The sequence below is a fragment of the Macaca nemestrina genome, chromosome 5, assembly GCF_043159975.1.
Source record: "Macaca nemestrina isolate mMacNem1 chromosome 5, mMacNem.hap1, whole genome shotgun sequence".
Classification (NCBI taxonomy): Eukaryota; Metazoa; Chordata; class Mammalia; order Primates; family Cercopithecidae; genus Macaca; species Macaca nemestrina.
The window spans coordinates 177,901,890-177,914,046 of NC_092129.1; the positions used below are offsets into that span (position 1 = coordinate 177,901,890).

The 12,157-nt window shown below is 46.3% G+C and overlaps 1 protein-coding gene across 1 annotated transcript in view; it reads left to right on the forward strand.

The window, feature by feature from the left end:
• Nucleotides 1-4,040: 4,040 nt before the first annotated feature.
• Nucleotides 4,041-12,157, forward strand: part of LOC105487365 (coagulation factor XIII A chain) — a 154,622-nt gene continuing 146,505 nt past the window's right edge. Inside the window, exons 1-3 of the mRNA XM_011750816.3 lie at nt 4,041-4,300; nt 4,672-4,755; nt 6,614-6,761. Of these exons, the coding sequence (XP_011749118.1) occupies nt 6,632-6,761 (130 nt within the window). The 5' untranslated portion in view covers nt 4,041-4,300; nt 4,672-4,755; nt 6,614-6,631. The remainder of the gene's footprint in view (nt 4,301-4,671; nt 4,756-6,613; nt 6,762-12,157) is intronic.

The following is a 12,157-nucleotide window of genomic DNA, read 5'->3' on the forward strand; positions in this document are numbered from 1 at the left end:
GAGTCTCCTCATGCTCCAGGCCTATTGACATCGCATGTGAGGGACTGACCATGCCATGACGAAAGAGCAGTGTGTTGTGGCAGTCCTGGAACTGTTTGCCCGGAGAGGCTTTCCTCACCCTTTCCCTGTATGGGTGCAGAAAAGAGTTAACATAGCAAACTTGAAACTGGCTTAGAAAGCTGTACTTGCAAGCGTGGCTTTGTCTGGCATCTGGGAACTTGGACTTCAGGAGTCTTCCCGCTGTTCCCTGACTGACAAGTGGGGCTGGCTAGGCCTAAAATGTATAAAAAGTGTGGCTCACGCTGAACACCTGCTTCCTTCAGGGAGTCTGGAAAATGGGGATGAGCTAGGCAGAGGGTACCTATGTGATCAGCCCCCCATAAACACCCTGAGCCTCTGGTGAGCATCCCTGGCAGATGACATTACATGAGTGTTGTCACAACTCATTGCCAGGGTTGGTAGGCACAGCCCCTGTGCCTTGATTAGGAGAGGACCTTTGGAAGCTTCTGCCTGGTTTCCTCTGGACTTTGCCCAAGTGCCTTTTCTCTGCTGATTTGGATTTGGATCTTTTTGTCATGATTTATCGTGTAGTACATATAATATATGTACATTTGTATCTGGTCGTGGCCATGTGGGTGGCCGAGTCTGGTGAGTCCTCCTAGTGAATCACAGAACCTGGGAATAGCCTTGGGGCCCCCAACACAGAAATGGTGGGGCTAAATTTGCAGGCGGTGTTTTCCAGAGTGCTTTGTCAACTGATTCTAGTGGAGTTCAGCAAAATGGCAGACAAGGGAGGGAGAGGGAGCGGGAAGAAAGGGGCAAGCTAGGATGTTTCTTTCCTCCCTCTTGACCCCATACAGTGTTTCTTGTAATGACTGCATCTAAAGCTCCTACCAGACAAGATCACACAGTTCCAGTGCCTGACCTACCCTCAGCCCTCCCACTATGATGACACCAACTCCTCTCTGTTGTTGCTAATTGTGGAGCTGACTCACCTTCTCCTGTTTGGTTTCTTGTCTCTTCTCTCACCTGTGTAACCAATCCTCTACTTTAAATTCCTTCTTTTAGAAAGACCTAGAGTGGTTTTCGTTTTCCTGGATGAACCTCATCTGTCACATTCCTTAAATATTTACGTCGGTCTACCTCCATGCCAGGCAAGGGGCATTCAGAAATAGAAGACATCATCCCATCCTGAAGGACCTCAGAGACTATGCACTTGTGGAAGTTGCATCCCTAGCACAGTTCAAGATTCGTTGTGTAACCGGAATCCTTTGTTCTGATGTCTCAGTCATACAACCACGAGGAAATGCCCTGTAAAATGAATGGGCTTCAGCCACATTCTAGGGCTTCGTGCCTTGGACACATTTTTATCGACTTTGTTAAGCACAAGGGAAGCCACTGCGTTTATGATGCTTATGAAGTTAGTGGTTTGGGGGAGTCAGAAAGCCAACCACTGTGTGTGTATGTTCACACAGCCAACTATTAGTCTAAGGCCAAAACTGACACCGTGAGGTGGTTGTGAGGGTGACAATCCTGTTCTGAATGCACAACTCAACCCCAAGTCCCAGGGGCACCTGGCATCTGCACAACCTCATCTGAAGGGTACCAGGGTGGATGATCATCCTCCAACCCCACATGGGTGAGGGTATCTTGGAATCCTGGACACTCAGATTTGATGTTTGCCAGGAGAACTACCAGAATATGATAGTTAGGGATTGGGGGGCTGGTTAAAAATGTACTGAGGAGACCTGAAATTGTATGAATGCTGAGGGGAAGCAGTGCTAGACATCTTTAGGGCCTTTCTGTAGCACTCAGCAAGGAATGTGGCAAAGATGGACTTTGGATAGTTAAGTGGTCAGCAGCCTCTCTCCAGGGAACTCTGGCTGGAGTCCCTACCTTTTTGTAGTCTAGTGCGGGTACAGCCAAGGAAACAGAACATGATCATGCAGTGTGAGGAGCACTACAACAAGGTAAACTCCTCACAAGACATCTGGGGAGTCAGTGGAGGGAGGCCAGGCAGGGAAGAAAGATGGCAGAGGAAGATGGTAGGGAAGAAAGATGGAAGCCAAATGGCAGAAGCTTAGTGATGAAGAGGAAGAGAGGAGAAACAACAGTGGAAGGTGGGGAGGGGAGACTGGTGCTGGGGGAAGGTTTTTTAAAATACTAGAAACCTTAAATTGTATGAATGCTGAGGGAAAGAGCAGTGCTAGAGGCAGGGTCTAGCTTGTATAGGGCCTTGTCAGTTTAAGCATGCAATTTATCCAATAAGCAAAGAGAAGTAGCCATATAAGGGCTTTGAGCAAATAATTTGATTTCGGATTTGAGCCCCGAAATATTCATTCTGATTGCACTGTAGAGAATTGGCTGGAAAGGGGTTCATGGGTAGATTCAAGGGTTATTTAAGAGGTAGGATAGAAAATATTTGCTCAGGGATCGAATTTGATGTTTGAGGAAGAGAAACAAGGAAGCCTCAAGAGTGATGCCCACATGTCTGGCATACCACCTTCGTGTAAGGTGATGGTATTCACTGAGGTAGGGAACTCCTGAGATGCACCAGGTTTTCAGGGAAACTGATACATCTCATGTTAGACATGAGGAGCGTGTGTTGTCACTGGAATGTGACAAGCGAGGATAGCCAGTAGCCACTTAGATAAGGGAATCTGCAGTTCTGGAAAAGATCCTGACTAAAGACCCAGATTTGGGAGGTGTCGGGATATAGATGGAACTTTAAAACAATGGGAGTTACTGAGACAATCAAGGAATATTGTGCTGTGCTGGAGGAAACCGCAGTGTTCAATGTCAAGGAGGCCTAGGAAAAATGTCTTCAAAGAGAGAGTTCAGCGCTTCCAAAAGGTCAGGTAAATAAGAACTGAATCCTGTCTTTTGGCCTGAGCACAGGCCTCGGAGACCTCCAGGTTCAGTAGAATGATGAGGTGGAAGCCAGATGGCAGAAACTTAGTGATGAAGGGGAGGAGAGGAGGAGTAACAGCAGGAGGGGGGACATAGGTTGGGGGAGGTTTTTAAATAAATATTGAAGAGACCTGAAATTGCATGAATGCTGAGAAGACACAGTGTTAGCAAGCAGGAGCTTGAAGCTACAAGAGGAAGAGTGAATAAGAGACACAACAAAGCCCTGGAGAACAAGGCAATGTAGAAGCCTGGTTTGGAGATGCAGGGGGGAGGAGGGACCTTTCCAACTTTAGTAACAGGAAGAAAGAGGAAAAGATAGATAAGGTTGCAGGTGAGTTCATAGATCTGGTAGCAGAAAATTGAGAGCATTTCTAACCAATGGCATCTTTTTTTTTTTTTTTTCTTCTCTATAACATCAGGAGATTGAGTGGCAGGGTCAGAATTTTGAAGACAGTAAAGAGGGTTAGAAATAGCCATGTTTGACTGGGTGCAGCGGCTCATGCCTGTAATCCCAGCACTTTGGGAAGCCAAGGAGGGTGGATCACCTGAGGTCAGAAGTTCAAGACCAGTCTGGCCAACACGGTAAAGCCCCATCTCTACTAAAAATACAAAAATTAGCCTGGCATGGTGCTGTGCACCTGCGGTTCCAGCTACTTGGGAGGCTGAGGCAGGAGAATCACTTGAACCCGGGAGGTGGAGGTTGCACTCCAGCCTTTGCAACAGAGCAAGACTCCATCTGAAAGACGAAAGAAAGGAAGAAATGAAGGAAGAAAGAAAGAAAGGAAGAAGGAAGGAAGGAAGGAAGGAAAGAGAGAAAGAAAGAAAGAAAGAAAGAAAGAAAGAAAGAAAGAAAGAAAGAAAGAAAGAAAGAAAGAAAGAAAGAAAGAAAGAGAAAAGAAAGGAAGGAAGGAAGGAAGAAAAGACAAAGCAAGGGAAGGGAAAGGAAAGCAAAGGAAAGGAAAGGAAAGGAAAAGGAAAAGGAGAAGGAGAAGGAAAGGGAAGGGAAGGGAAAGGGAAAGGGAAAGGGAAAGGGAAAGGGAAGGGAAGGGAAGGGAAATTTTAGGAGGAACATTTTCTTTTCTTTCTCTCTAATTTTTGAACATGCACTAAAATGATTTTCAGAGAAAACAAAGTGTGATTTTCTAATATGCATGGCACTATTAAAGATGTTTACTCATCTTCCTTGGGGCCAGGCATCCCATTCCTGCAGGAAGTCTTGTGGTTAGGCGGTGGCTGTGGCTCTGGGATGATTCAGGAATGCAGACCATGCCTTATTTGCAGAGGAGGGACACGTTGCTCTCACTGGATGCATGGTCACAACTGTCTGGGTGACCTGTCTGTGGGAGGGCAGACCCCTCCTGCCAAGCCACAGTAGCAGCCGACCTGCCAGGTAAAAGCATTCCTTTGTAAAGGAGACCCTCCCAGCCCCTCTGACCGAAAGGAATGGGTGGGAACTTCCTGGCACTGCAGGGTCCCTTGCCTGGTACTCCCAGTAACGGGGGGGGGGGGGGGGGTTGGGGGGGCAGAACTAGGGGTGGGGATGGGGAGGAGAAGCAGGAATGAGAAATTGGGAATCAGAGGGGTAAGTGGGAGAGAAGGAGGCACCTGCCGGGATAACAGGCCAGGATGAAGTAAATAGAAAATCCTCAGAGCTCCCTTGCTGGGCTCCAGCTGTGGAGAAGGGGGAGGAGAAAACCCTGTGGGACAGGGGAGGAGGGTGAGGGTTCCTCTTAGGAAGTTATTTAAGAGCCAACTGTCTAGTCTTTCCAGAGTCGGTTTGAGGAAGTCCCCGAGGCGCACAGAGCAAGCCCACGCGAGGGCACCTCTGGAGGGGAGTGCCGGCAGGTAAGCTGCCGTCCCTGCACCCTAAGAGCCAGGGGCCCGCTGCGTCCGCCTCCTGCACCTCGGTTTCCTGGGTGAACCCGCAAGCGGCTTGCTCTGGGCCCTGTGGCGCCGGTCACAGGCAGTCCCACTTGCCCGATCCTCGCTTCCCGCCCCCAACTCCGCACCTGCCCAGCCCAGCTTCTGAGCGGGACTCTCTCAGGCTCTCCACGCAGCTCTCCTGAAGCCGTTGCTTGCTTGGAAGGCCACCAAATGGGGATGGGGGAGTTGGGGGTGACTCCCCGAGGGACAAGCCCCCTTTCCTCAGGGGAGCAGATTATGGAGCTGGAACACAAAAGGCGAGGGGAGTGGGACCAAGTGAGAACAGCCCTCCCGGCTTGGCTCCCTACTCCTGCGCATCGCCTTCCTCCATCCCAATTTGGAGCTTAACTTCAGCCACTTCTCCTCCTTAGACACGCCCAGAAGCGAGGGCTCCTGCCCGCCGCACTCACCCAGCCAGGCGTGCACCTGGGGCAACCCACTTCTTCCCCTTAGCAGTGTGTCTTCCAACACTGTCCTGCACCCCTAGCGATGCCACAGCCTACCTTTGGTATTTCCCACCAGAGGATGGCTCTCTCCAGCCTTCTCCCTATCATTAACCCTTTTTCTGTCTTCTCCCTCCCTTCCCCCCTCAGCTCACCAATGACTGTAAATATGTTTATCTATACTTATGGGTACCTATTCACACCTCATGCAAACACTCCTGTCTCCTTCTCAGACCAAACGCCTTAGGCGTGGTTGTCTTTTCTCTAGCATGTTGTTAGTGTTCCACATGTCTCTGGAACCATCTCTCTACTCTGGTGGCCTCTACAATGGGGACTCTTCATCTCTTGGGGGTGTGCCTGGTTTTTGAAAATAGCCAAGTCGCCAGGAGTCATGACTGGGTAATCCAGGGGATCAAGGGGGAACCTTCATTGGGCCCAGAAACAAAGTCCCCCTTCATTTGGTTAGTTGGTCAACAAGTACTTACTGGTCACTGACCTTCAGGTGTGTGTTGTTTAAACTGGCTCAGTGCCTGCACAAGCTCCAAAGGAAGGGGAAGCAGGCTTGGAGCATGGGAAATGTTGGCAACCCTGACTTCCTAAGCCTATTGATAGCCCTGTTTAAAACTGCATGCCCAACCTCTCCACCTCCTTATCCTCCTCCACGTGGTTCTGTTTCCAAAGCAGTTCCTACCTCCTCAGACCCCTAACTGGGTTTACTTATGGCTCTTCTCGGGCTCCACCCTAACCCTACCAGACTATAATCTGTCAGAGCAAAAATTCTGTTTTGTTCTCTGATGTATGCCATGTACCTAGATCACAGCCTGGCATGTTGTAGGCCCTCAATAAATATTGGTTGAATTAAATTGCAAATGTGAATGCTTTAGAAGACAACATTTATCTGGACATGGTTGTGTGAGTTTATTCTTAAAAGTGACTTATAATCTCATAAATCTCTATGAAATGAACATAGATACAGCACATGCATATGGCAGGAAAGATTTCTTGCGAAGATGCTGCTGTAGGATTATGGAAGGTGAGGGAATCCGGGTCTCCACAATCTTTTAATTTTTATATTTATGTAAATAAACCCCTTTTCTTCTGCTTTCCATATGTTTTGGCACACACAAAATCTCCCCAGGATCCTTGGGGAACTGTACTCCGTCATTAGACTAATCCTTGCTGCCACTTCTCAGTTTTTATTTATGCAAACCACAAAATGTGTTGCTCAAGTGCTATCACACAGACATGTCTGTTGCTCTATTTTGGAATCCTTGTCTCAAATGTTACTCACTTTCCATGCCTTTTCTGTTGTCCTTTTTTTTTTTTTTTTTCTGAAGGACCTTGTAAAGTTAAGAATGTCAGAAACCTCCAGAATCGCCTTTGGAGGCAGGAGAGCGGTTCCACCCAATAACTCTAATGCAGCGGAAGATGACCTGCCCACACTGGAGCTTCAGGGCGTGGTGCCCCGGGGCGTCAACCTGCAAGGTATGAGCATACGCCCCCTCCCCACCACTCTGGGTCCAGGCACAGCTGGGCCCTGGCCCCTCTTCCCTGCAGGTAAACATCCTCTGTCTACACTGGGGTTCCCACAAAAGGAAGGCCCCTGTCAATCTCTGGTTTTATAAAGGAAGGAGGCAAAAGCTTTCTTTTAAGTGGTGAAAGCACCAGAGACCCAGAGCCTTGTCCCAGGTCTGCCACTTACTGACCTGAGGTTACACCTCAGGGAAGTTGCTTTGTCTTTCTGCCACTCAACTATTTCCTGTACAAAACCAGAGTGCTGGATTAGCTAGGGCCTCTTCCAGCCCTACTGCTCAACGCTGTAGAGAATTTTTCTCTAGCTGGAATATTCCACTTCCAAAATATTGTGGCTGTTTTGATTGTCTGGCTTGCACCTCCTTCCTTCTCCCTCCTCCCTTTTCCATCCATTGCTGTGAATTTCAGAGCCGGGGAGAAGTGCCAGACTCTGACAGTAATAGAGATAGAAGCCCTCTATTTCTCTCCAGAGCAGCCTGGTGAGCTGGCAAGGCAAGCTGCTTCCCCAGCCTCTTGCCTCTGCCTGATCCCTAGAAACCTGCTCCGGGTACAGCAGCCAGCAGTTGACCTCCTCTCAGCCCTGTCAGCGGTGACAAGGCCCAGGTGCCAGCACTGGTTTGGTGATACAGACATCATTCCCCTGGGCCACAACAGGGACATTCAGACTCATGTCCCCGAGTGGCATAGCATTCATGCACCAACATCCAATTTTACTCCTAAGGGTGTTCTGTGCTGGGTTTCACTGGGGATAAAACATCCATTTGCTGGGATAGGTGAGCATGGTCATGCTGGAGCTGTGTGGTTGATTCCCCTCGTTAGAAGGAGACCAATGCCTGAAAGCCCAGACTGATGCATCGCTCCATATAGCAAAGGGAAAGGGGACGTACAGTTTATCCAGCAAGCCAGACACTTGCCCAGGTGTTGTGGACTGGTGTCACTGTGTTACTATCACACTAGATGATTTGATATCAAATAGTGAAATCAGGGAGGTATCCAGTACCATCCAAGTTTGGGAAAAGAGGTTCACAGAACAGAAGGGCATCTTCAGTCAGGTGGTAGAGTTTGAGGGGCTAAGATGAACTTGTAGTTCTGAAGTCTCTCTCCCAGCTGGGTACCACTCTTTAAAACCCAACCATGACAGCCACAGAAGTGGGTTTAAGAGAACTTGCTAATCAACGAGTCCTCATCCTCATGTTATAGGTTAGGAAATAGAGGCTGAAGGTAAGCAGTTGATATTCACTCCTTGCCCAGTCTATGAGTCTTTTTCTTTAAGAATGCAAATAAAATTGAAAAGCCTACAGATATCAAATTATTACGCAGGTTGCCTTTGTGTATTCCATCTTCTAGCAAAATTCCCCTGTGGCACAAAAGACTCTGGGCCCCTGGAAAGGGGGTGCAGGTACTGGGAGAAGTGGGCAGTAAGAACATGAGGAGTAATGACACAGCTGCCCTTGCCACATGAGGAGTCAGGACACAGCCACGCTTGCCAGGATTGGTGGGGAAAAATGGGGACCTCTACAAAGGCAGTGCAGGGAAGCAGAGAGCAGAGGCAGAAGACCTGGCTTCCCGCTCCACATCTGCCCCTTCTTGCTCATTCTGGGAAAGTCATATAGGTACCCAAGCCTCAGTTTCTCCATCAGCAAAATGGAAGCAATGCCTGCTTCACAGATTTGTAATGAGCATCTAGTGAGCAGTGTCTATGATCATGTCTGACCCACAGCACATGACCAATAAGTGTTCATTGACTGGGAACGTGCAATTTATCATACCCCAGCGAGGTCAGGAAAACACTCCAGGGAATGCCTGTTCCTATGGGGAATATGTACAACCTGTAGCCCCCATAAATCTGACATCTGAACAAAATGCTGCTAGTAAGACATAAAAACTGTCAGAGAACATGTGCGGGTAGGCCAATGAAGAAAAAAAAAATCTGGGGTTACTGCTTTTGTTGATTTCTGGAGGCAGAGGTGGGGAGCAGCATAACTGAACTATTCTGAAAAATTAGTCATTATTTATTTTGCAGTCATATGTGTCCACAACCCAAGTGACATTCTGGAATATCCATTAGAGGCACTGGCAGAAGAGTGTGAATGTCCAGTGACTGCAGAATGAATGAACAAACAGTCAATCACTTGTGAATTGAATGACTCAGATCTAGTGGCATTATAATTTATTATTAATAACGAGCTCCAGATTTCATACATATGCATTCATTTAATATTTTTCACACAGACAAGATAAGTGTTACATGCTCTGGGGATATGGTTTCTGAAGGCCAGAATCATGACAGCAAGTCCCAGACGAGGACAGGAAAAAACCTGTCCACACACACATATACCAGCACACAAACCATCAGAACAAGGAGGTCTATCTCCTGGTTACCCTTTGCATTTCATATTTATGTTTAATTGTTCTAAAAACAGGTTTTCTGGCACTATATATCAAGTTTTCTCCCTAAGGGACGAAATTTGCTAAGCGACTAAACCTTGGAAAGCATAGTCATTCATTTTTAAAATGCCATCTTCATGCAGTTCACCCAGTGGCCACTAGTGGCCTCTAAGAAGCCTTGTATCCGTGGTCACCAATCTGCGGATGATGACTTTGGCTCCGGAAACACTAGCCCCAAGTGAAACTCTTGTCTCCATTTTTTTCAGTGGCCACTCTTCCCGTTAGCAAGCTGCTCTTGTAATATTGACTGAGAAATGCAGAGAGGCAAGAAGAGGAAGCGGGGGGAAATGGCTGGTTTTTCATTTCTAATAGTTCTGTAGCAGTGAGTCCTGCCCATCACTGTGTGTGATATATACAATGTTATAAGGTATACTGAGTGTATATAGTACCCTTAAGTCATAGCTTTGGTAACATTTGGTTAAGAATTATTTTGGTAAAGTCTGTATTTTAAAATGTATAAACTCAGGTAAGTTTCCTCTCATGCACACCATGATATTCAAGAAAAAAATGAAATATTTGAGGTGGACACTGAAATCCCAGTGGTGGGACCAGCCAGTCAGTGGTAGCGTTTGACATCCTTGCATGATTTTAGGCATCCTTAATGTCACCCTTTGAATTCAGTTGTAGCCAGGAAAGGTACTGAGACGATCTCCTCAGATTTGGATTTGTATCAGTTTCTAACAGACCACTCTGCAGGCTTAGTTGGTGTTTCTGAAAAATCTCTCCACTGCCTTCCTGGTCTGAAAGGTTATGTGTAGCCGGAAATGTAACATTCCAGAAGAAACCTTATGTTGTTGGTCTGGTTTGGCTTTATATTGTTAACAATAGGTGACCATTTGTAGCAGCAATTGGAACCATTTGACAGTTCTAATGTATTGAATTAAAACTCGACAGCAAGCCTGGCTCTATGAAAAAATTAAACGTAGGTGGGTTCTAGTAGTTTTTCAGGCTAATGGGGTCTTATACCTTCCTGAGACTCTCCTCCATCCCACCACTCCTTGTCAGAACTAAATCAACCAATTAATGATAAGCCTCCTCTTTGTGCAGAGTAAACCTCTCTAGATTGAAGGTCACTGAGACACTTAGAGGCATTCAATGTTTGACTGAGAAATGTCCAGCAGCAGTTCCTCCTTTCATTGAGTTCCTGGAAAATATACACTTGTTTTCACATATGTGTCAGGATCTGCTCCAGGTTCTCCCTGAGGACATAAACTTGAGTCAGTCAGTCCCTAGCCTCAAAAAACTGTCAGTGTAGAGACAAAATAAATAAAAGATCATTGCAATTCAGTGTAATAAAGACTGTGACTGTGATTTATGCAAATTTCAGTGAAATAACAGAAATCAATGTCTAGTGGTGTGGTGGAGTGGGGAAGAGGATGAGGAGGGCTTCTTGATGCAAGGATATTGGAGCTGGGACTTAGAGGATGAGTAGGAGTGTTCCTGACAGGCGAGCACATGGAAAAGTGTTTGCAGTAGAGGGAACAGTATGTGCCAAGTGAGGAGTGACTAAAAGACGAAAGAGAAGATATAAGCCTGGGAAAATATGGCAGGTATCACACCATAACAAGGCCTTGGGGATCTAGGTTTCCTCCTGCAGATAATGGGGGACTTGAGAAGGATTCTAATTAGCAGAAATACATCATCAGAATTATGCTTTACAAAGTGGTAAGGAGGGCTGGGCACTGTGGCTCTTGCCTGTAATCCCAGCACTTTGGGAAGCTGAGGTGGGCAGATCACCACTAGGTCAGGAGTTCGAGACCAGCCTGGTCAACATGGTGAAACCCTGTCTCTACTAAAAATACAAAAATTAGCTGGGTGTGGTGGTGGGTGCCTGTAATCCCAGCTACTTGGGAGGCTGAGGCAGGAGAATCACTTGAATCTGGGAGGCGGAGATTGCAGTGAGCCAAGTTTGTGCCATTGCACTCCAGCCTGGGCAACAAGACCAAGACTCCGTTTCAAAAAAAAAAAAAGGTATAAGGAGAAAATGAGGAACAGGAGATACATTTGGACGCTGTGGAGATACTCCAGGCTAGAAGAGGAATAGACCAGAGGGATTTTAGCCCCTGCAGGTATGGGGCTCATTTCTCTTGTTCCAGCTTCCTCTGAGCACCTGAGCAATGCTTCAATGTTATAGGGTCCAGGACGTATTAATAGCAACACTTTATAAATTAAGCGACTTAAGAAAATGTTTTTAATCATTCTAATTAAGGACACATTAAAATTCTGGGTACCCAAAAGAAATGTGAGAAAGAGGTCTTTTTCCTGTTTGTTTTTTTGTTAAATAAACAAACAAACCAGTTTCTCTTGGATAGCATTTATGCTTATAGTTTAGTAATACTTTTACCAAAAATTGCATGGAGAATTCAGTTCACCAGGGAATTCCTAGAATATAAACCTAAACATTTAACTTATCTCAAGATCCCATCTGTGACAGGTATAATCATTCTCTGAAGAATATTTTACAATCTAGGGAGACAATAATTTACATTTTTTCATATTAGAGAAAGAGTAGGAGGACAGGGAGGCAGTTGCTTCTCCGGAGATTTTTTTCTTTTCTTTTACAGTTCATTATCCGGTATGTTTGGAATTAGGCTAAATTGTGTTAGGTAGACATTTTGAAAGCTGTCACTTTGAAAGAGCGAGCTGCCAAGTTTCTAGCTACAGTATCTCAAAAAAATAATAATAAAAAATAAAAAAGGCGGCTTAGCAATGAGCTGTTCCATTTTGCCAGGAACTAGGTTTGGACAGGGGAAGCAAATTCATTTCCTGTTTGTGGCAAATGGAGCCTGGATGATGATAAGGCTTTTTCCATCTAAACTGTCTTGTTAAGCCAATAAACAAAGCAAGAATCAATATGCTAGATTAATCAATGCTCGCTAGAACACACTCCATGGCAAGGG